Source organism: Borostomias antarcticus, assembly GCF_949987555.1.
Source record: "Borostomias antarcticus genome assembly, chromosome: 18".
NCBI classification, from domain to species: domain Eukaryota; kingdom Metazoa; phylum Chordata; class Actinopteri; order Stomiiformes; family Stomiidae; genus Borostomias; species Borostomias antarcticus.
The window spans coordinates 21,615,899-21,640,898 of record NC_140251.1 but is presented as its reverse complement, the minus strand read 5'-3'; the positions used below and the strand labels follow the sequence as shown (position 1 = coordinate 21,640,898).

At 51.5% G+C, this 25,000-nt stretch overlaps 1 protein-coding gene across 1 annotated transcript in view; it reads right to left on the bottom strand.

Annotated features, from left to right (window-relative positions):
- Positions 1 to 257: 257 nt before the first annotated feature.
- Positions 258 to 25,000, bottom strand: part of LOC311320968 (chemokine-like protein TAFA-5) — a gene marked incomplete at both ends in the record, with an annotated part of 192,865 nt that continues 168,122 nt past the window's right edge. The window contains 2 exons of the mRNA XM_084452835.1: positions 258 to 296; positions 6,063 to 6,190. Coding sequence (XP_084308961.1) covers positions 258 to 296; positions 6,063 to 6,190 — 167 coding nt within the window. The remainder of the gene's footprint in view (positions 297 to 6,062; positions 6,191 to 25,000) is intronic.

The following is a 25,000-nucleotide window of genomic DNA, read 5'->3' as shown; positions in this document are numbered from 1 at the left end:
GGACAGGAAACGGCTAGAATTGCTGCCTATTGCTTTGAAATGCAGGAGAATATTCTAGATCCGGAGGATGGGTACATCTTCAGTAGCGGTTAAGAAGCACCTGTACTGTCAACGCTACAGTAGGTGATGCTTGAACGTTTGAAAGGTTGAAGAATGTTCGAAAGACAAACAGATTTGGCATAGACTGGTACTAGTTTTGTCCACCTCTCATTATATAAGGGGATATCAAAACATCGATGACTAAGTTTGTTATTCTCTTAATCTCGGCTGTGTTTCGGACCGTTCAGGGACCATGTCTGCGAAGGTAGAGATGCCAAATGTTTTTGCTAAGGGGATCCTAAATATGTCCTTCATAGTCTACTACTGTATATGATGTACTGTAAATCAGTGACCTCTCACTATGTAGATGATTGGCAAGCAATGTTGGCAAGGATGGGAATGCAAGCGTCCAGTACCTCTGGGTAATAGTGAGTATACTGAAAAAACATCTTTAATCAGAGTTCAAGATTAGGTCATCATCAGAGGCACCATGATGACAGGCGTTAAGTGCGTCTGGTTCACGATTATCTAATCAACACTCAAACGCTCTGATTTCCCAACTGCTTCCAAGGCCCTTAACACACGCTCAGCGTTATCAGCACTGCGCTGATGTGAAGCATTAGACCATGTGACCATTATGTTAAGCATTAGACCATGGTGACCAACTAAAGCCTCGCATACACTAGAACACTCACACGTCTGAACACATGATGAAGTGACTGGGAGTATACACTAGACCACTGGGAGTATACACTAGACCACTGGGAGTATACACTAGACCACTGGGAGTATACACTAGACCACTGGGAGTATACACTAGACCACTGGGACTATACACTAGACGACTGGGAGTATACACTAGACGACTGGGAGTATACACTAGACCACTGGGAGTATACACTAGACGACTGGGAGTATACACTAGACCACTGGGAGTATACACTAGACCACTGGGACTATACACTAGACGACTGGGAGTATACACTAGACGACTGGGAGTATACACTAGACGACTGGGAGTATACACTAGACCACTGGGAGTATACACTAGACCACTGGGAGTATACACTAGACCACTGGGAGTATACACTAGACCACTGGGAGTATACACTAGACGACTGGCTTCTGAGAGTATACACTAGACGACTGGGAGTATACACTAGACCACTGGGAGTATACACTAGACCACTGGGAGTATACACTAGACCACTGGGAGTATACACTACACCACTGGGAGTATACACTAGACGACTGGGAGTATACACTAGACCACTGGGAGTATACACTAGACCACTGGGAGTATACACTAGACCACTGGGAGTATACACTAGACGACTGGCTTCTGGGAGTATTCACTAGACCACTGGGAGTATACACTAGACCACTGGGAGTATACACTAGACCACTGGGAGTATACACTAGACCACTGGGAGTATACACTAGACGACTAGGAGTATACACTAGACCACTGGGAGTATACACTAGACCACTGGGAGTATACACTAGACTACTGGGAGTATTCACTAGACCACTGGGAGTATACACTAGACCACTGGGAGTATACACTAGACCACTGGGAGTATACACTAGACGACTGGGAGTATACACTAGACCACTGGGAGTATACACTAGACCACTGGGAGTATACACTAGACCACTGGGAGTATACACTAGACGACTAGGAGTATACACTAGACCACTGGGAGTATACACTAGACGACTGGCTTCTGAGAGTATACACTAGACCACTGGGAGTATACACTAGACCACTGGGAGTATACACTAGACCACTGGGAGTATACACTAGACGACTGGCTTCTGAGAGTATACACTAGACGACTGGGAGTATACACTAGACCACTGGGAGTATACACTAGACCACTGGGAGTATACACTACACCACTGGGAGTATACACTAGACGACTGGGAGTATACACTAGACCACTGGGAGTATACACTAGACCACTGGGAGTATACACTAGACGACTGGCTTCTGGGAGTATTCACTAGACCACTGGGAGTATACACTAGACCACTGGGAGTATACACTAGACCACTGGGAGTATACACTAGACGACTAGGAGTATACACTAGACCACTGGGAGTATACACTAGACCACTGGGAGTATACACTAGACCACTGGGAGTATACACTAGACTACTGGGAGTATACACTAGACCACTGGGAGTATACACTAGACCACTGGGAGTATACACTAGACGACTGGGAGTATACACTAGACTACTGGGAGTATACACTAGACCACTGGGAGTATACACTAGACGACTGGAGTATACACTAGACCGCTGGGAGTATACACTAGACGACTGGAGTATACACTAGACCGCTGGGAGTATACACTAGACCACTGGGATTATACACTAGACCACTGGGAGTATACACTAGACCACTGGGAGTATACACTAGACGACTGGGAGTATACACTAGACGACTGAGAGTATACACTAGACCACTGGGAGTATACACTAGACCACTGGGAGTATACACTAGACCACTGGGAGTATACACTAGACCACTGGGAGTATACACTAGACTACTGGGAGTATACACTAGACCACTGGGAGTATACACTAGACCACTGGGAGTATACACTAGACGACTGAGAGTATACACTAGACCACTGGGAGTATACACTAGACGACTGGAGTATACACTAGACCGCTGGGAGTATACACTAGACCACTGGGATTATACACTAGACCACTGGGAGTATACACTAGACCACTGGGAGTATACACTAGACGACTGGGAGTATACACTAGACGACTGAGAGTATACACTAGACCACTGGGAGTATACACTAGACCACTGGGAGTATACACTAGACGACTGGGAGTATACACTAGACCACTGGGATTATACACTAGACCACTGCGAGTATACACTAGACCACTGGGAGTATACACTAGACCACTGGGATTATACACTAGACGACTGGGAGTATACACTAGACCACTGGGAGTATACACTAGACCACTGGGAGTATACACTAGACCTCTGGGAGTATACACTAGACGACTGGGAGTATACACTAGACGACTGGCTTCTGAGAGTATACACTAGACCTCTGGGAGTATACACTAGACGACTGGGAGTATACACTAGACGACTGAGAGTATACACTAGACCACTGGGAGTATACACTAGACGACTGGGAGTATACACTAGACGACTGGGAGTATACACTAGACCACTGGGAGTATACACTAGACCACTGGGATTATACACTAGACGACTGGGAGTATACACTAGACCACTGGGAGTATACACTAGACGACTGGGAGTATACACTAGACCACTGGAAGTATACACTAGACCACTGGGAGTATACACTAGACCACTGGGAGTATACACTAGACGACTGGGAGTATACACTAGACCACTGGGAGTATACACTAGATGACTGGGAGTATACACTAGACCACTGGAAGTATACACTAGACCACTGGGAGTATACACTAGACCACTGGGAGTATACACTAGACGACTGGGAGTATACACTAGACCACTGGGAGTATACACTAGACGACTGGGAGTATACACTAGACGACTGGGAGTATACACTACACCACTGGGAGTATACACTAGACCACTGGGAGTATACACTAGACGACTGGGAGTATACACTAGACGACTGGGAGTATACACTAGACCACTGGCTTCTGAGAGTATACACTAGACCACTGGGAATATACACTAGACCACTGGGAGTATACACTAGACCACTGGGAGTATACACTAGACGACTGGGAGTATACACTAGACCACTGAGAGTATACACTAGACCACTGGGAGTATACACTAGACGACTGGGAGTATACACTAGACGACTGGGAGTATACACTAGACCACTGGGAGTATACACTAGACCACTGGGAGTATACACTAGACGACTGGGAGTATACACTAGACCACTGGGAGTATACACTAGACCACTGGGAGTATACACTAGACGACTGGGAGTATACACTAGACCACTGGGAGTATACACTAGACCACTGGGAGTATACACTAGACGACTAGGAGTATACACTAGACCACTGGGAGTATACACTAGACCACTGGGAGTATACACTAGACGACTGGGAGTATACACTAGACCACTGGGAGTATACACTAGACCACTGGGAGTATACACTAGACGACTAGGAGTATACACTAGACCACTGGGAGTATACACTAGACCACTGGGAGTATACACTAGACCACTGGGAGTATACACTAGACGACTGGGAGTATACACTAGACCACTGGGAGTATACACTAGACCACTGGGAGTATACACTAGACGACTGGGAGTATACACTAGACCACTGGGAGTATACACTAGACCACTGGGAGTATACACTAGACGACTGGGAGTATACACTAGACCACTGGGAGTATACACTAGACCACTGGGAGTATACACTAGACGACTAGGAGTATACACTAGACCACTGGGAGTATACACTAGACCACTGGGAGTATACACTAGACGACTGGGAGTATACACTAGACCACTGGGAGTATACACTAGACCACTGGGAGTATACACTAGACGACTAGGAGTATACACTAGACCACTGGGAGTATACACTAGACCACTGGGAGTATACACTAGACCACTGGGAGTATACACTAGACGACTGGGAGTATACACTAGACCACTGGGAGTATACACTAGACCACTGGGAGTATACACTAGACGACTAGGAGTATACACTAGACCACTGGGAGTATACACTAGACCACTGGGAGTATACACTAGACGACTGGGAGTATACACTAGACCACTGGGAGTATACACTAGACCACTGGGAGTATACACTAGACCACTGGGAGTATACACTAGACCACTGGGAGTATACACTAGACGACTGGGAGTATACACTAGACCACTGGGAGTATACACTAGACCACTGGGAGTATACACTAGACGACTGGGAGTATACACTAGACCACTGGGAGTATACACTAGACCACTGGGAGTATACACTAGACCTCTGGGAGTATACACTAGACCACTGGGAGTATACACTAGACCACTGGGAGTATACACTAGACCACTGGGAGTATACACTAGACCACTGGGAGTATACACTAGACCACTGGCTTCTGGCGGTTTTTGTATAACAACTGAAAAACTGGGTATCGCACATTTAACGACTGGACTGGCTGGTGACGAGTTTACACTCTGCTCAAAAACATGAATACTGCTCCAACATAGACATGAATACTGCTCCACCCCAGACTATGAATACTGCTCCACCCCCAGACTATGAATACTGCTCCACCCCAGACTATGAATACTGCTCCACCCCAGACTATGAATACTGCTCCACCCCAGACTATGAATACTGCTCTACCCCAGACTATGAATACTGCTCCACCCCAGACTATGAATACTGCTCCAACATAGACATGAATACTGCTCCACCCCAGACTATGAATACTGCTCTACCCCAGACTATGAATACTGCTCCACCCCCAGACTATGAATACTACTCTACCCCAGACTATGAATACTGCTCCAACCCAGACTATGAATACTGCTCCACCCCAGACTATGAATACTGCTCCACCCCAGACTATGAATACTGCTCCACCCCAGACTATGAATACTGCTCCACCCCCAGACTAGACATGAATACTGCTCCACCCCAGACTATGAATACTGCTCCACCCCAGACTATGAATACTGCTCCACCCCAGACTATGAATACTGCTCCACCCCAGACTATGAATACTGCTCCACCCCAGACTATGAATACTGCTCCACCCCAGACTATGAATACTGCTCCACCCCAGACTATGAATACTGCTCCACCCCAGACTATGAATACTGCTCCACCCCCAGATGTGTAGACCGGCAGAAAGGAGAAATGAACACATGACTGGAAGATGGATGGATGGTGGAAGCTGGGTGAAGATAACAGATGACTCTCAGTGTTTACCACCCTTCTTCGAAAACAACAACAACAGGTAAAGGCGAGGTCTGGCCCGGCTGGGCGGAGCTTACCGTGGTGGTCTTGACCCGCCCCCCCGGCTGCGTGCAAGTCCAGCCCGATTGGTTGACCAGGAGATCGCACCCCTCATCCTCCAAGCACGGCATCATCTCACACCACTGCCTGGTCCTCACGATACGAGCTGGAGAGACAGGAGGAAGAGGAGGAGGAGGAGGAGGAGGAGGAAGAGGAGGAGGAGGAGGAGGAGGAGGAGGAGGAGGAAAGGGTTAGCTACATGAAACAGATGCAGAACTTGAGTGTCCTACAGTAAAAGGTGCCATGGGAATATAATGTATTGTTATACTTTTATTTTAGTTCCGTAAAGAAGGGCCGCGAGTTCTGAGACCCTCAAATACTAATCAGTCTCGTTGCATGAAAGTGTCAAGTCTTCACAAAGCCTTCATACACCCTCTGTAAGGCCCAAGCAAGGCTCAGCCACATGCCTCATCAGTCTTTCATAAACCAACGCTACTAGAGGCTAGCGTGAGTTTCACCATGCATACACATCTGGAAGAGTGGTCATCATTATGATGTGTAGTATGTATTTGCTTACAGATTACCTTTAGAAAAAAAACGTCACCCTTAGTGAGGATATATCCAGATTGTGGGTATGGGGCCATCGTAAAGGGCTGGAGATGTTATGCATGAGAGGCTGTGATCATTGAGGTCAGTGAACAGAGGTGAACGGTGATGAGCTGCCCCGCTCGCCATCTGAGCCCAGAGCTCTTTATAATGCTGAGCCCACTGGACTGAATCAAGCCATGGCTGTGGCTGGATCGCACGGTGGGCTGTGAATGTGTGTGTGTGTGTGTGTGTGTGTTAGGGGTACACAATTATGAAGAAAATGAATAATCGCAATTCTTTTTTGACTGATATCGTAATCACGATTAAGTGTGAGTAAGTATGGCGCCACTTTAATATAAAACAAGGTGAAGTGAGGTGCTTTAACATTCACTAACACTCTTTGCTCAGTCTCTGTGACACAGATGTCTGCACTTAAGTCAGTATTAAAACCTATTATAATATATTATAATTACCCTCATTATTAACAACCTGATGTAGGTTTCGGCCAAATTAATTGTGTGACTGAACATTTAGCACCGTTTTAGCTTTTTACAGCATTATATTATGTGCCTGTATTAATATTATATAATAAATTAATATAATATTAGTTTACAATGAATTGAAATGTACAGTAAGAAGCCCCGTGCAGTGGATGGTCTTTAGTAGCCAATAGAACAACTCTATTCTGAACGCTGGTCCTTCCAGCCAGATGTTACTCCCACTATGGTGACATGGAGTGGAAGTAGCCCTACGAGGTAACACCTCCTCACCATCACCCTACCACCTCCTCACCATCACCCTACCACCTCCTCACCACCTCCTCACTATCACCCTACCACCTCCTCACCATCACCCTACCACCTCCTCACCATCACCCTACCACCTCCTCACCATCACCCTGCACCCTACCACCTCCTCACCATCACCCTACCACCTCCTCACCATCACCCTGCACCCTACCACCTCCTCACCATCACCCTACCACCTCCTCACCATCACCCTACCACCTCCTCACCATCACCCTGCACCCTACCACCTCCTCACCATCACCCTGCACCCTACCACCTCCTCACCATCACCCTACCACCTCCTCACCATCACCCTGCACCCTACCACCTCCTCACCATCACCCTACCACCTCCTCACCATCACCCTGCACCCTACCACCTCCTCACCATCACCCTGCACCCTACCACCTCCTCACCATCACCCTACCACCTCCTCACCATCACCCTACCACCTCCTCACCATCACCCTGCACCCTACCACCTCCTCACCATCACCCTGCACCCTACCACCTCCTCACCATCACCCTACCACCTCCTCACCATCACCCTACCACCTCCTCACCATCACCCTGCACCCTACCACCTCCTCACCATCACCCTACCACCTCCTCACCATCACCCTACCACCTCCTCACCATTACCCTACCACCTCCTCACCATCACCCTACCACCTCCTCACCATCACCCTGCACCCTACCACCTCCTCACCATCACCCTACCACCTCCTCACCATCACCCTGCACCCTGCCACCTCCTCACCATCACCCTACCACCTCCTCACCATCACCCTACCACCTCCTCACCATTACCCTACCACCTCCTCACCATCACCCTACCACCTCCTCACCATTACCCTACCACCTCCTCACCATCACCCTACCACCTCCTCACTATCACCCTGCACCCTACCACCTCCTCACCATCACCCTACCACCTCCTCACCATCACCCTACCACCTCCTCACCATCACCCTACCACCTCCTCACCATCACCCTGCACCCTACCACCTCCTCACCATCACCCTACCACCTCCTCACCATCACCCTACCACCTCCTCACCATCACCCTGCACCCTGCCACCTCCTCACCATCACCCTACCACCTCCTCACCATCACCCTACCACCTCCTCACCATCACCCTACCACCTCCTCACCATCACCCTGCACCCTGCCACCTCCTCACCATCACCCTACCACCTCCTCACCATCACCCTACCACCTCCTCACCATCACCCTGCACCCTACCACCTCCTCACCATCACCCTACCACCTCCTCACCATCACCCTACCACCTCCTCACCATTACCCTACCACCTCCTCACCATCACCCTACCACCTCCTCACCATCACCCTGCACCCTACCACCTCCTCACCATCACCCTACCACCTCCTCACCATCACCCTGCACCCTGCCACCTCCTCACCATCACCCTACCACCTCCTCACCATCACCCTACCACCTCCTCACCATTACCCTACCACCTCCTCACCATCACCCTACCACCTCCTCACCATTACCCTACCACCTCCTCACCATCACCCTACCACCTCCTCACTATCACCCTGCACCCTACCACCTCCTCACCATCACCCTACCACCTCCTCACCATCACCCTACCACCTCCTCACCATCACCCTACCACCTCCTCACCATCACCCTACCACCTCCTCACCATCACCCTACCACCTCCTCACCATCACCCTACCACCTCCTCACCATCACCCTGCACCCTGCCACCTCCTCACCATCACCCTACCACCTCCTCACCATCACCCTACCACCTCCTCACCATCACCCTACCACCTCCTCACCATCACCCTGCACCCTGCCACCTCCTCACCATCACCCTACCACCTCCTCACCATCACCCTACCACCTCCTCACCATCACCCTACCACCTCCTCACCATCACCCTGCACCCTGCCACCTCCTCACCATCACCCTACCACCTCCTCACCATCACCCTACCACCTCCTCACCATCACCCTACCACCTCCTCACCATCACCCTGCACCCTGCCACCTCCTCACCATCACCCTACCACCTCCTCACCATCACCCTACCACCTCCTCACCATCACCCTGCACCCTACCACCTCCTCACCATCACCCTGCACCCTACCACCTCCTCACCATCACCCTGCACCCTACCACCTCCTCACCATCACCCTACCACCTCCTCACCATCACCCTACCACCTCCTCACCATCACCCTACCACCTCCTCACCATCACCCTGCACCCTACCACCTCCTCACCATCACCCTACCACCTCCTCACTATCACCCTACCACCTCCTCACCATCACCCTACCACCTCCTCACCATCACCCTGCACCCTGCCACCTCCTCACCATCACCCTACCACCTCCTCACCATCACCCTGCACCCTACCACCTCCTCACCATCACCCTGCACCCTACCACCTCCTCACTATCACCCTACCACCTCCTCACCATCACCCTTCACCCTACCACCTCCTCACCATCACCCTGCACCCTACCACCTCCTCACTATCACCCTACCACCTCCTCACCATCACCCTACCACCTCCTCACCATCACCCTGCACCCTACCACCTCCTCACTATCACCCTACCACCTCCTCACCATCACCCTACCACCTCCTCACCATCACCCTGCACCCTACCACCTCCTCACCATCACCCTACCACCTCCTCACCATCACCCTACCACCTCCTCACCATCACCCTGCACCCTACCACCTCCTCACCATCACCCTACCACCTCCTCACCATCACCCTACCACCTCCTCACCATCACCCTGCACCCTACCACCTCCTCACTATCACCCTACCACCTCCTCACCATCACCCTACCACCTCCTCACCATCACCCTGCACCCTACCACCTCCTCACCATCACCCTACCACCTCCTCACTATCACCCTGCACCCTACCACCTCCTCACCATCACCCTGCACCCTACCACCTCCTCACCATCACCCTACCACCTCCTCACCATCACCCTACCACCTCCTCACCATCACCCTGCACCCTACCACCTCCTCACCATCACCCTACCACCTCCTCACCATCACCCTACCACCTCCTCACCATCACTCTGCACCCTACCACCTCCTCACCATCACCCTGCACCCTACCACCTCCTCACCATCACCCTACCACCTCCTCACCATCACCCTGCACCCTACCACCTCCTCACCATCACCCTACCACCTCCTCACCATCACCCTGCACCCTACCACCTCCTCACCATCACCCTACCACCTCCTCACCATCACCCTACCACCTCCTCACCATCACCCTACCACCTCCTCACCATCACCCTGCACCCTACCACCTCCTCACCATCACCCTACCACCTCCTCACCATCACCCTGCACCCTACCACCTCCTCACCATCACCCTACCACCTCCTCACCATCACCCTGCACCCTGCCACCTCCTCACCATCACCCTACCACCTCCTCACCATCACCCTACCACCTCCTCACCATCACCCTGCACCCTACCACCTCCTCACCATCACCCTGCACCCTACCACCTCCTCACCATCACCCTGCACCCTACCACCTCCTCACCATCACCCTACCACCTCCTCACCATCACCCTACCACCTCCTCACCATCACCCTACCACCTCCTCACCATCACCCTGCACCCTACCACCTCCTCACCATCACCCTACCACCTCCTCACTATCACCCTACCACCTCCTCACCATCACCCTACCACCTCCTCACCATCACCCTGCACCCTGCCACCTCCTCACCATCACCCTACCACCTCCTCACCATCACCCTGCACCCTACCACCTCCTCACCATCACCCTGCACCCTACCACCTCCTCACTATCACCCTACCACCTCCTCACCATCACCCTTCACCCTACCACCTCCTCACCATCACCCTGCACCCTACCACCTCCTCACTATCACCCTACCACCTCCTCACCATCACCCTACCACCTCCTCACCATCACCCTGCACCCTACCACCTCCTCACTATCACCCTACCACCTCCTCACCATCACCCTACCACCTCCTCACCATCACCCTGCACCCTACCACCTCCTCACCATCACCCTACCACCTCCTCACCATCACCCTACCACCTCCTCACCATCACCCTGCACCCTACCACCTCCTCACCATCACCCTACCACCTCCTCACCATCACCCTACCACCTCCTCACCATCACCCTGCACCCTACCACCTCCTCACTATCACCCTACCACCTCCTCACCATCACCCTACCACCTCCTCACCATCACCCTGCACCCTACCACCTCCTCACCATCACCCTACCACCTCCTCACTATCACCCTGCACCCTACCACCTCCTCACCATCACCCTGCACCCTACCACCTCCTCACCATCACCCTACCACCTCCTCACCATCACCCTACCACCTCCTCACCATCACCCTGCACCCTACCACCTCCTCACCATCACCCTACCACCTCCTCACCATCACCCTACCACCTCCTCACCATCACTCTGCACCCTACCACCTCCTCACCATCACCCTGCACCCTACCACCTCCTCACCATCACCCTACCACCTCCTCACCATCACCCTGCACCCTACCACCTCCTCACCATCACCCTACCACCTCCTCACCATCACCCTGCACCCTACCACCTCCTCACCATCACCCTACCACCTCCTCACCATCACCCTACCACCTCCTCACCATCACCCTACCACCTCCTCACCATCACCCTGCACCCTACCACCTCCTCACCATCACCCTACCACCTCCTCACCATCACCCTGCACCCTACCACCTCCTCACCATCACCCTACCACCTCCTCACCATCACCCTGCACCCTACCACCTCCTCACCATCACCCTACCACCTCCTCACCATCACCCTACCACCTCCTCACCATCACCCTACCACCTCCTCACCATCACCCTGCACCCTACCACCTCCTCACCACCACCCTGCACCCTACCACCTCCTCACCATCACCCTGCACCCTACCACCTCCTCACCATCACCCTACCACCTCCTCACCATCACCCTACCACCTCCTCACCATCACCCTGCACCCTACCACCTCCTCACCATCACCCTACCACCTCCTCACCATCACCCTGCACCCTACCACCTCCTCACCATCACCCTACCACCTCCTCACCATCACCCTACCACCTCCTCACCATCACCCTACCACCTCCTCTCCATCACCCTGCACCCTACCACCTCCTCACCATCACCCTACCACCTCCTCACCATCACCCTACCACCCCCTCACCATCACCCTGCACCCTACCACCTCCTCACCATCACCCTACCACCTCCTCACCATCACCCTACCACCTCCTCACCATCACCCTACCACCTCCTCACTATCACCCTGCACCCTACCACCTCCTCACCATCACCCTACCACCTCCTCACCATCACCCTACCACCTCCTCACCATCACCCTACCACCTCCTCACCATCACCCTGCACCCTACCACCTCCTCACCATCACCCTACCACCTCCTCACCATCACCCTGCACCCTACCACCTCCTCACCATCACCCTACCACCTCCTCACCATCACCCTACCACCTCCTCACCATCACCCTACCACCCCCTCACCATCACCCTACCACCTCCTCACCATCACCCTACCACCTCCTCACCATCACCCTACCACCTCCTAACAATCACCCTACCACCTCCTCACCATCACCCTGCCACCTCCTCACCATCACCCTGCACCCTACCACCTCCTCACCATCACCCTACCACCTCCTCACTATCACCCTGCACCCTACCACCTCCTCACCATCACCCTGCACCCTACCACCTCCTCACTATCACCCTGCACCCTACCACCTCCTCACCATCACCCTGCACCCTACCACCTCCTCACCATCACCCTACCACCTCCTCACCATCACCCTACCACCTCCTCACCATCACCCTGCACCCTACCACCTCCTCACCATCACCCTACCACCTCCTCACCATCACCCTACCACCTCCTCACCATCACCCTACCACCTCCTCTCCATCACCCTGCACCCTACCACCTCCTCACCATCACCCTACCACCTCCTCACCATCACCCTACCACCCCCTCACCATCACCCTGCACCCTACCACCTCCTCACCATCACCCTACCACCTCCTCACCATCACCCTACCACCTCCTCACCATCACCCTACCACCTCCTCACTATCACCCTGCACCCTACCACCTCCTCACCATCACCCTACCACCTCCTCACCATCACCCTACCACCTCCTCACCATCACCCTACCACCTCCTCACCATCACCCTGCACCCTACCACCTCCTCACCATCACCCTACCACCTCCTCACCATCACCCTGCACCCTACCACCTCCTCACCATCACCCTACCACCTCCTCACCATCACCCTACCACCTCCTCACCATCACCCTACCACCCCCTCACCATCACCCTACCACCTCCTCACCATCACCCTACCACCTCCTCACCATCACCCTACCAGGTAACACCTCCTCAGACTACTAGCCAGATCCCTCAGCATCCCATTAGGGGTGCAGGGAGACAGCAAGATGGTCTGGTCCATCTCCCAGGACTATCTATGTCTGGTCCATCTCCCAGGACTATCTATGTCTGGTCCATCTCCCAGGACTATCTATGTCTGGTCCCTCTCCCAGGACTATCTATGTCTGGTCCATCTCCCAGGACTATCTATGTCTGGTCCCTCTCCCAGGACTATCTACGTCTGGTCCATCTCCCAGGACTATCTATGTCTGGTCCATCTCCCAGGACTATCTATGTCTGGTCCATCTCCCAGGACTATCTATGTCTGGTCCATCTCCCAGGACTATCTATGTCTGGTCCCTCTCCCAGGACTATCTATGTCTGGTCCCTCTCCCAGGACTATCTATGTCTGGTCCATCTCCCAGGACTATCTATGTCTGGTCCATCTCCCAGGACTATCTATGTCTGGTCCATCTCCCAGGACTATCTATGTCTGGTCCATCTCCCAGGACTATCTATGTCTGGTTCATCTCCCAGGACTATCTATGTCTGGTCCCTCTCCCAGGCGGTATGGGAGACACCGACTGAGGCTTTGACAGTCCTGCTAGAGAACTGGGTGATGATTTGGGGCTCCACCCACCAGTGTTCATTTTGTTGACGGAAATTATGACTAAAATTATTTGTTAACAACCTTTATTTAGTTATCGTCATGAGACGACAATGGTCATGATGAAATATATAGACATTTTCGTCAACAAATAAAATAAAAAAAGCTAGACACAAATGTCAGGGAGGGATGATTTGTGAGGTGATACAATCAGAATACTAAGATTCCCATGAAAGTTCTGGCTCACGCTGAAAAAACAGGAGAGTGATAAAAAATAAAAAAAGTCATTCAGTAGCTTTGTCAATCAGTCTAATAGCTGTTTCCTCCAGGAGTATGAGTTTGGAAATTCTAGAGAAATGGTTAAATAATTTATTACACTTTGACTAAACCCATAGTCTCTACTGTAGATTCAATCTTAACTAAAATCTTAATGCTACTTATGCTGTCCATACACTAGAAGACTTTGATAAAACTTTTAAAATATTTTTTAAAAGACTGTCATCTGACACCCTCTCACATCTAAAGACTTTTAAAAGAGTTTTAAGTCTCAGACTAGGATTCAGACAAGATCACTTTTGTCAAATTTGAACATTTATTATACAAGCAGCATAATTATACAAGCGGCATAATACATGCATATGAATTTTGGCGGTGTGCTCTGTCCGGGGGGCCCCCTGCCCACCGGCGTGGAAGCGCTCCACGCGCGTGGAGCGCGTTAGCAGGGGGAGGCAATCTAGGTGTTCCCCCCCTCTGGGCCAAGCCCTTGGCCCAGACAGCCAGGGGGAACGGCATCTAGCCCCCTGCCTCAATGACGATCAGAGTGGGCCGCGATCGGGAAGACGCTCGGAGGTAACTCAGCCCACTAAGACCGTCAAAGAGTGCCACAGGAGGACTGCTGTACATTATAGTCCCTGGTCCCCACGGGCCGACGCTTCGTGGGTTCCGCGGGAGATACAGCACTCGCGCCTCTGTGTCCATGGCGCCCGCCACGGATAGCCACAGAGACCAGCTAGCGGCTACTCTGGCATCCACCGGCCGACGCCGGTGGAATACCTGCAAACTACCCCGGACAGAGAGCAATGACGACAACAGACGACACACATACGCAGGAGGAGCAGGGGAGGTGGTGGGGCGAGCATGCAATTACGACAGCAGTAAGCAAGCGCGAATAACGACATGTTTTGACAGCTTAAATACCTGCGCTCTGGTGAGCTGACCAATGCTATGACAGCTACAGTCAGCTGGTGCTGCGTCATGCGTGACAGATTAACCTCTGCTGACCCCGGCTGACGTACGTGCCTTGGCTGAATTTGCGTCGGTGACTTCATTTCAGACAAGATCACTTTTGTCAAATTTGAACATTTATTATACAAGCAGCATAATTATACAAGCGGCATAATACATGCATATGAATTTTGGCGGTGTGCTCTGTCCGGGGGGCCCCCTGCCCACCGGCGTGGAAGCGCTCCACGCGCGTGGAGCGCGTTAGCAGGGGGAGGCAATCTAGGTGTTCCCCCCCTCTGGGCCAAGCCCTTGGCCCAGACAGCCAGGGGGAACGGCATCTAGCCCCCTGCCTCAATGACGATCAGAGTGGGCCGCGATCGGGAAGACGCTCGGAGGTAACTCAGCCCACTAAGACCGTCAAAGAGTGCCACAGGAGGACTGCTGTACATTATAGTCCCTGGTCCCCACGGGCCGACGCTTCGTGGGTTCCGCGGGAGATACAGCACTCGCGCCTCTGTGTCCATGGCGCCCGCCACGGATAGCCACAGAGACCAGCTAGCGGCTACTCTGGCATCCACCGGCCGACGCCGGTGGAATACCTGCAAACTACCCCCCAACACACCAGCACTCCGCGGCCCGCATGCGCAGAAGTTTTGACCCTTTTCTTCTCTTCTTTTTATCTGTTCTGTCCGGGGGGCCCCCTGCCCACCGGCGTGGAAGCGCTCCACGCGCCGCACGTGGAGCGCGTTAGCAGGGGGAGGCAATCTAGGTGTTCCCCCCCTCTGGGCCAAGCACTTGGCCCAGACAGCCAGGGGGAACGGCATCTAGCCCCCTGCCTCAATGACGATCGGAGTGGGCCGCGATCGGGAAGACGCTCGGAGGTAACTCAGCCCACTAAGACCGTCAAAGAGTGCCACAGGAGGACTGCTGTACATTATAGTCCCCGGTCCCCACGGGCCGACGCTTCGTGGGTTCCGCGGGAGATACAGCCTAGTGTCTCTGCGTCCATGGCGCCCGCCACGGATAGCCACAGAGACCAGCTAGCGGCTACTCTGGCATCCACCGGCCGACGCCGGTGGAATACCTGCAAACTACCCCCCAAGAACACACCAGCAACTCCGCGGCCCGCATGCGCAGCGGGTTGACGGAGAGCGCTCTGACTGATGTCAGACAACATTTGATAGTGCACCAGCTACATGATCACCTGAAACGCAGTATCCCCCCAACCCCAAAGTCACAGTCCACTCATAGCCCTCTGGGCATCCGGAAGGTCCTGGACTCCAGGCCGTAGGTAGCTTCATAAGCGGATGAGGACCATCGGCCCATGGACTTCAGGGTATACACCGGGGTGATGGCGGCGGCGGTGGTTGCCGCACCCATACGGAGGGAGGGTGCGGTGTACTGGACCGGTGGGAGCCCGCACGCCTGGCAGAGGGTGCGGAGTCTGGCGGCAAACCAGGCACCGGTCATGGCTTTGCCTCTCATATGAAGAGGGGCTCCTCCTCACCGGCCTGGGGTCTGCTCGTCAGGTAGGAGCTCATGGAGGACAGAGGACAAAACAAGGTGTTATTGCCTGATAACAAACGGTCACGCCGGCACCAGCTCTGTCCGCCTTGAATGCTACAGTGCAGGACGAAATAGAGCGCGTGCAACGTGACATCTGCCCGAGAGAGGCCGTGCGCGGGGTTGAATGACAAAGTGCGTGTAGAATATTCACCGACCTTAAGGAACCCATAGAAAGCTGTGAGAATGACTGTAACCAACATTAAACACGAGTGACCACCAAAACACCCCTGCCTCAACCGTGCGATAACCGTTGAACGAGCGAAGGAGTGAAGGGAAGACGTACATCCATGCCTTGGGGATGCTCTCCGTGAGGCCATTAAGGAGGAGCTGGACGGATCGGTTCCCCAGCCGAGAAACGGTGGAGGGGTCCAGGCATCGCATGTGGAATGAACACCTGCAACAAACTCTTAACCGACTGAGGCCGCAGCCGCCTAGACACGACACAATGAACTATGAATGCTATAGTATGAATATCCACAGCATGACGTTTACATTGAATACGGAGCAGCGTAGTGGACTCCGGGCCCCAGGTAGCGTTCGTACGCCGACGAAGTGTCATGCACGCAGCATTATAATCAGGTGATTAGTCTTTGAAATAACGCAGAGGGCTAATGCGAAGCAATGCAGTATCCCAACGCCGCGTAAAATGACACATCCGACATCGAGCGTGATCAGCGCAGCATACATTCCTTTTACATTAGAAATAAAAGCCCGTAAACCATGCCCCCAAACAACGCGGAGGAGCAGGCGACGAACGGAAATGGCGGAAGAAGAAGCACCGCGGTAAACCGAACAGCCAGATAGTCGCGCACACCCAGCAGATTGCAACATAATGGCTTGAAACAATAAACGACAACGCACAGGTTACAGTACGATGCCCTAAGCCCATGCAGTAGCCCGATGCTACTGACCCGAACTAATAATAAAGCCAAAACGCAATAATCGGTAAGGCATCATCGCCGTCGTTGTCCCCGAACGAGGTTTTGGACATGCCGAAGCAATCGGCCAAACAACCCAGGCCTACCAGACAGGCGAGACAGCCTTAAATACCATAATATCGACCGTCCTTATCACATACTTAGTCATCAATTAATCCCTCATATAGCATACATGGTTTGCATCTCCGGAAGCAATACCGAAGCGATCATGAACGTCAAGAGCTAGCAGTAGAATCATGAGCCAGTAACAGAATCATGAGCCAGCTTCAGCAAACTAACATAATGAACCATGAGCCAGTATTAGCAACCTAACATAATGAATCATGAGCTAGGATTAGCAATCTAACAATGAATCACGAGCGAGTATGCAATCCAACATAATGATGCCCCGACGCGCAATACGGGAACCTTGACGAACGCCAGCTAGACAGCAACTAGCAGCATAGCCTGTCATGCGGCCAGCGAATCCACGAACGAGCCGCGAGGGGAGGACTTATGGCGCAGTCGTTAGTGGCCGGAGGAGGCAAGTCGCAGTGGCAAAATACCTACCTCCGACCGGTGTGCATCGAGCTAATAATATTATATCACAGGCACCTAGTAATATCTATATAACATTATAACACAGCCACCTAGTTATATCTAGTGCATCGAGCAACTGGGGGCTGAGAAACATATCCGAATGCGCGACGAGGAAGTGCGAGTTCATGCGGTGGTGTATTTTGGTATTCCTAGTAGCAAGCCGCAATTAGCCACCTCCCATTTATAACGAACGCACCACGAGATGAACCAAATACATAGAGAACACACCCAGCACGTCCACGCCCGAACTGCAAACATTTCAATGGTGAATGCACCCGGCGCACATCGACAGTTGAGTAATGCGGCAGACGACATGGACAACACCGACATAGCGGCTCATGAATGAAACCCAGTGACCGGCGCGTAGCAATGCCTAACGGACTTCCAACGCAAGCTATGCGAGCAACGAACCATACGCAAGTATGGCACACGGAGCTACAGGGAGACGGGCTCCCCGGCCTCGGAAGCCGGCGCTCCACGACGCCACTAAACGGACACCCAAACCACGGACCGGAGAGACGACGGGCAGAGGGGAACGCGGAAGCAGCGAGGACACCGCGGGCGGCAGGTAGCAACGCACCAAGACACAATATGACACGGAACGCGAGCAAGACGCGGAGCAGCGAGCAAATAGCAGAATGGCAGCATGCAATTACGACAGCAGTAAGCAAGCGCGAATAACGACATGTTTTGACAGCTTAAATACCTGCGCTCTGGTGAGCTGACCAATGCTATGACAGCTACAGTCAGCTGGTGCTGCGTCATGCGTGACAGATTAACCTCTGCTGACCCCGGCTGACGTACGTGCCTTGGCTGAATTTGCGTCGGTGACTTCATTTCTGCAAATCGCCTATTGGTTGTTGATAATGGTCAAGTCATTGAACCACACAATTTGCATAAAACAAGACTAAAGACTTGTGAGAATATCAAACATGTTTGATATTGTCGTAAGGCCAAGACGTGACAAAGACTGGCCAGAATTGAGTTTTAAGACCACCTGACACCCAACGACTGTGATCACGGGAGCGCGCAGCAACTCCAGCAAAACTCTCAAGATTTTATTCCGACGGCATAAAACTAGACTAAAACTCAAACAATTCACACGACTAAATCTTACTAAAACTAAATAGCATTTCAGTCAAACGACTATGACTAAAACTAAATCAAAATTTGCTGTCAAAATGAACACTGCCACCCGCGCTATGCCTCAACGATGCCAAGTCACCTCCGAGGAGACGACGGCTCTGAGTCCGGCGCAGACTCAATCGGTGGCCTCCTTGGCACATAGAGCAGGCAGATCCACACCCAGCGCTAGGCAACAGCTTAGCCGCCTCCCAGCCCGAGGTCAGGCACACGAGTGCTCGGACAGCATGCAGGGCGCCAGGTACAGCATCCCCAGTAGCGGTGTTAACAGGCCCTGCCCTCACCCTCAGCCTTTCTGCTCCAGTCCACGCCCCCCGTGGGCGGCCGACTCCCTCGCTAACCCCACCTCGGGCCTGCAGCCACGTCCTCGCTACCTCGCAGTATCACGTCTGCTCAGCTGCCTGGGATAACACCTGATCCCACGCCTGCGCCGCCGCTGTCACCCGCGTACCATACTGTATATAATAATACCCGGGGGGTCATGCAGCTAGACTAGCAACCCTTGTTAGCACAGGTAGCAGGGCCCTGCCTGATCCAGCCTCCACTGCTCATCCCCGTGTCCACTGCTCATCCCCGTGTCCACTGCTCATCCCCGTGTCCACTGCTCATCCCCGTGTCCACTGCTCATCCCCGTGTCCACTGCTCATCCCCGTGTCCACGGCTCATCCCCGTGTCCACTGCTCATCCCTGTGTCCACTGCTCATCCCTGTGTCCACTGCTCATCCCTGTGTCCACTGCTCATCCCCGTGTCCACTGCTCATCCCTGTGTCCGTACCCCCAGCCTCAGCAGGTGACTCCGGCACCTCACACCCTCTGTGACGTCAGATCAGTGTATTTCTGCCTCAGCCCACCTATCAGCCGTCAGTCCTCAGCCCACCTATCAGCCGTCAGTCCTCAGCCCACCTATCAGCCGCCAGTCCTCAGCCCACCTATCAGCAGTCAGTCCTCAGCCCACCTATCAGCAGTCAGTCCTCAGCCCACCTATCAGCCGTCAGTCCTGGAGCAGCGTGCAGACCGGGTGCTCCCGCCAGCTCCCACAGACCTCCAGACGGCCTTGGACAGCCTCCTGAATCTGCACACAGCTGACAGAACATTAGCAGTTCCGTGTTGATGTACTGTAAGCTCAGGCATGCCACCACTATGCTGCAGCTACGGAAGCCCTGCAGGGCCACTACAGCCAGCCTCGTCAGTTGGCGCAGAGTGAGTTTGCCGCCATTCTCAACCTGCCCGATGTCAAATCTGGACATGCAAAGGCCTTCCACATTGTTATCTGATAGATTATATTATATACTGAACATTGTTATCTCATAGATTACTATATTATACACTGACAATTGTTATCTGATAGATTATTATATTACACACTCAACATTTGTTTCACCAGAGAAAATAGTAATATATACATGGTTGCGATACTGTCGCTGTAGATAACGTTAGTAACGTTCCTAACCAATAGACCCATAGATAATGAACTTTTATCATTGGAGTCAACGGGCACTTCCGCATTCTCCCACCTGATTATGTCAGACTCTATGGCAGCCACGGGAAATAAGCGTATGCTGTGTGTTCGCTAACCTTACCTGGGTAACATCTGGCCATTCCCAATTTGCCCTGATGTGGTATAATGGTACGGCTGGAACGTAAACTGTCCAATAGAACAGGTTGAAATTATCAGGGAATGCCTGTGATTCGTCAGACACTGCGAGTGCCTGTGATTGGCCAGTGGGCCGCAGCCAAGGGGCCAGGAAGCGATTTACTTCCTGAAACATTTTGATCAGCGCCATCTTGCCGAATCGACCCCTTTTGACATGCGCAGCTGTGCTTTTCTCAGACCCCGCCGCGTTCACGAACAGTTTGCACGTTCCTGTGGATTTCCAATGCGCATTCACAGCTCCCCCCGCTCTGTTAGTGTGTCTGAATTAGCATTAAGAACTAGCTTACGTAAAATACTGATTCTGTCAACTATATCATTTAGAAAAATTATTTCTTTATCCAGGCATCTTAGTTTTAACAGTTTCATTATAGCGGAACAGGTGCTATTTGCTCATATGTGGCATTTTTTGTGTTCACAACTTCGCGATCGTACAGCCAGGCTACACAGCTCCAGAACCCCCTATGCCAAGCCGAGCTGCATCACGTTGTGGCCGGCCCAGAGAGCTCCTGTTGCGGGTACAAGCACAGGGCTAATAGCTCAGTTTGTGGTGCTATTTTCCATTCGCTGAGTACGGTTATGATAATAATAATAATAATATTGTTAGGATTCATCAAGGGCGAATGGAAAATAGCACCACAAACTCCCCTATTAGCCGCGTTCCTGTACCCAACAGGAGCATTCTGTTCCGGCCGCTCCTCTGCTATGGCTACGGTTTCTGGAGCTCTGTAGCCTGGCTGTACGATCGCGAACTTGTGAACAAAATAAATACCACACACGAGCAAATATGACCTGCTCCGCTATAATGAAACTGTTAAAACTAAGATGCCTGCATAAATAAAGAATTTTTCTAAACGATATATTTGACATAATTGTGATTTCATGGCAGGTACTTAACAATGCTAATGCAGACACGCAATACAGTGGGGAGAGCGGTGAACGCGCATTAAACATCCACATGAACGTGTAAACTTCGTGGACGCGGCCGGGTCAACAAATCACGTAGTTAAAAAGCACAACTGCGCATGCCTGTGACGCAAAAAAACACAACTGCGCAAGTCAAAAGGGGTCGGTGGACCCTTCAACAAGGTTTACTCTCAAGAACGAGGCGTCTACATAGTCATTGCATCCAGTTCTATTAATACATCCATGGACCCTATCCAGTTCTATTAATACATCCATGGACCCTATCCAGTTCTATTAATACATCCATGGACCCTATCCAGTTCTATTAATACATCCATGGACCCTATCCAGTTCTATTAATACATCCATGGACCCTATCCAGTTCTATTAATACATCCATGGACCCTATCCAGTTCTATTAATACATCCATGGACCCTATCCAGTTCTATTAATACATCCATGGACCCTATCCAGTTCTATTAATACATCCATGGACCCTATCCAGTTCTATTAATACATCCATGGCCGCAGCGCACTCAACGCAAATGTCTGAGATTGTTAGTGCTCACATGCTGAGTAGAGCTGATTAAAACCATGAATTTGTGATTTTTAACACTTTAGAGTCCCTGATCACTCCGGCGTGATCGAATCACGTGACTGGCTCAACACGGTGCAGAATGTAAACAAATTACAGTATGAAAAATAACTATCCGGTCATATAGGTGAGATTGTGCAGAAAAAATTATAACCAAATTTGCCACATCATTTTTAAGCGTGATATATAAAGAAAAAGCAAATGTAGCCAAAATAGCCCAAGACTCAAGTTTAAAGAAGGGGTTGACTGAAAGGAATGCATTTATCATGGTCATTTGTGATAAGGCCAAAATCACAATGACAATTAATATAGGATTAATTGTGCATCCCTAGTGTATATTGGGGCGGCTGTAGCTCAGTTGGTAGAGCAGGTCGTCCAGTGACAGCAGGGTTGGTGGTTTGAATCCCGGCTCCTCCTGTCCACATGTCGAAGTGTCCTTGAGCAAGACAATGAACCACAAATTGCTCCCAATGAGCAGGTTAGCACCTTGCATGGCAGCTACGCCATTGGTGTGTGAATGTGTGTGTGAATGGGTGAATGAGAGGTCATTGGTGTGTGTGAATGTGTGTGGGAATGGGTGAATGAGAGGCCATTGGTGTGTGAATGTGTGTGTGTGTGTGTGAATGGGTGAATGAGAGGCCATTGGTGTGTGAATGTGTGTGTGTGAATGGGTGAATGAGAGGCCATTGGTGTGTGAATGTGGGTGTGTGAATGGGTGAATGAGAGGCCATTGGTGTGTGAATGTGTGTGTGAATGGGTGAATGAGAGGCCATTGGTGTGTGAATGTGTGTGTGAATGGGTGAATGAGAGGCCATTGGTGTGTGAATGTGTGTGTGAATGGGTGAATTAGGGGCCATTGTAAAGCAATTTGGATAAAAGCGCTTTATACAGTAAGTGCAGTCCATTTACCATACAGTATATATATATATATATATATATATATATATATATATATATATATATATATATATACTGTGTGTGTGTGTGTGTGTGTATTCAGGCATTATTATCAAGCCCTTTGAGCCTAAGCTAAGGGGGTGATATGAGAACAATGCAAGAGCAACAGTAATGACAACGGCCCAAGGACAGGAGAAGGGTGGGGGAACAGCCTGAGCTCAAGATCTGGATTATGAAACTGAACATGTTACTGCTAGAGAAGTAGACCTGTTTATACACTTAATCATACCCACGTCTATTTATAAAGAAATAGGGCATTCACACATTTGCATATTGTGGCACCCCAATTGGCCCTTAGAGAGAGAGAAAGAGAGAGAGAAAGAGAGAGAGAGAGAGAGAGAGAGAGAGAGAAGGGAGGAGTTGCTTATTTAGGTCCAGGGGGAACATTCTAATTGAGGGAGAAAATAGCTAATAACAAACAAACAGAAATATCTATGCCAGGTAAGCAGGTCCATGCGAGACGAGAGGAGGAGAAAGGGCTCACTACTGAACAACACATGAAACCAAGGACGGTGTTATTGTGTTCATTGTTAATATGATATCAAGTAAGAACACTCCATTACCACCACATGCGGTGCAAACAAATCAATTGAACAAACTCAATTAAGCTACAGTCGCTTCACACTGCAAAGGGAGATAAAAGAAAACATTTCTCCTTCAACGAGGGAATCACAACGGAGGCACCCTTCCTCCTCGGTCTGGTAGCTTACACAGTACAATCGAGCTTTTCTGATATTGTTGCAGAAACCGTAGTTGCTGAGTAAGGAGAAGTCACCGTAGGAAGTCAGGCAACAGTTAAGAAGGCTCTAGGATGAGCACACTAAGATACGGTGTACTAAATGACCGTCTGCGAACGAGACCCTAGTATGTGGATGAAGACCTGGGGAGGATAGCAGACAATGAAGCGCTGCGTAGGACAGATTAATGAGGCAATACGTTTTCCCTGGGCATTTGAAGGACTAGCAATT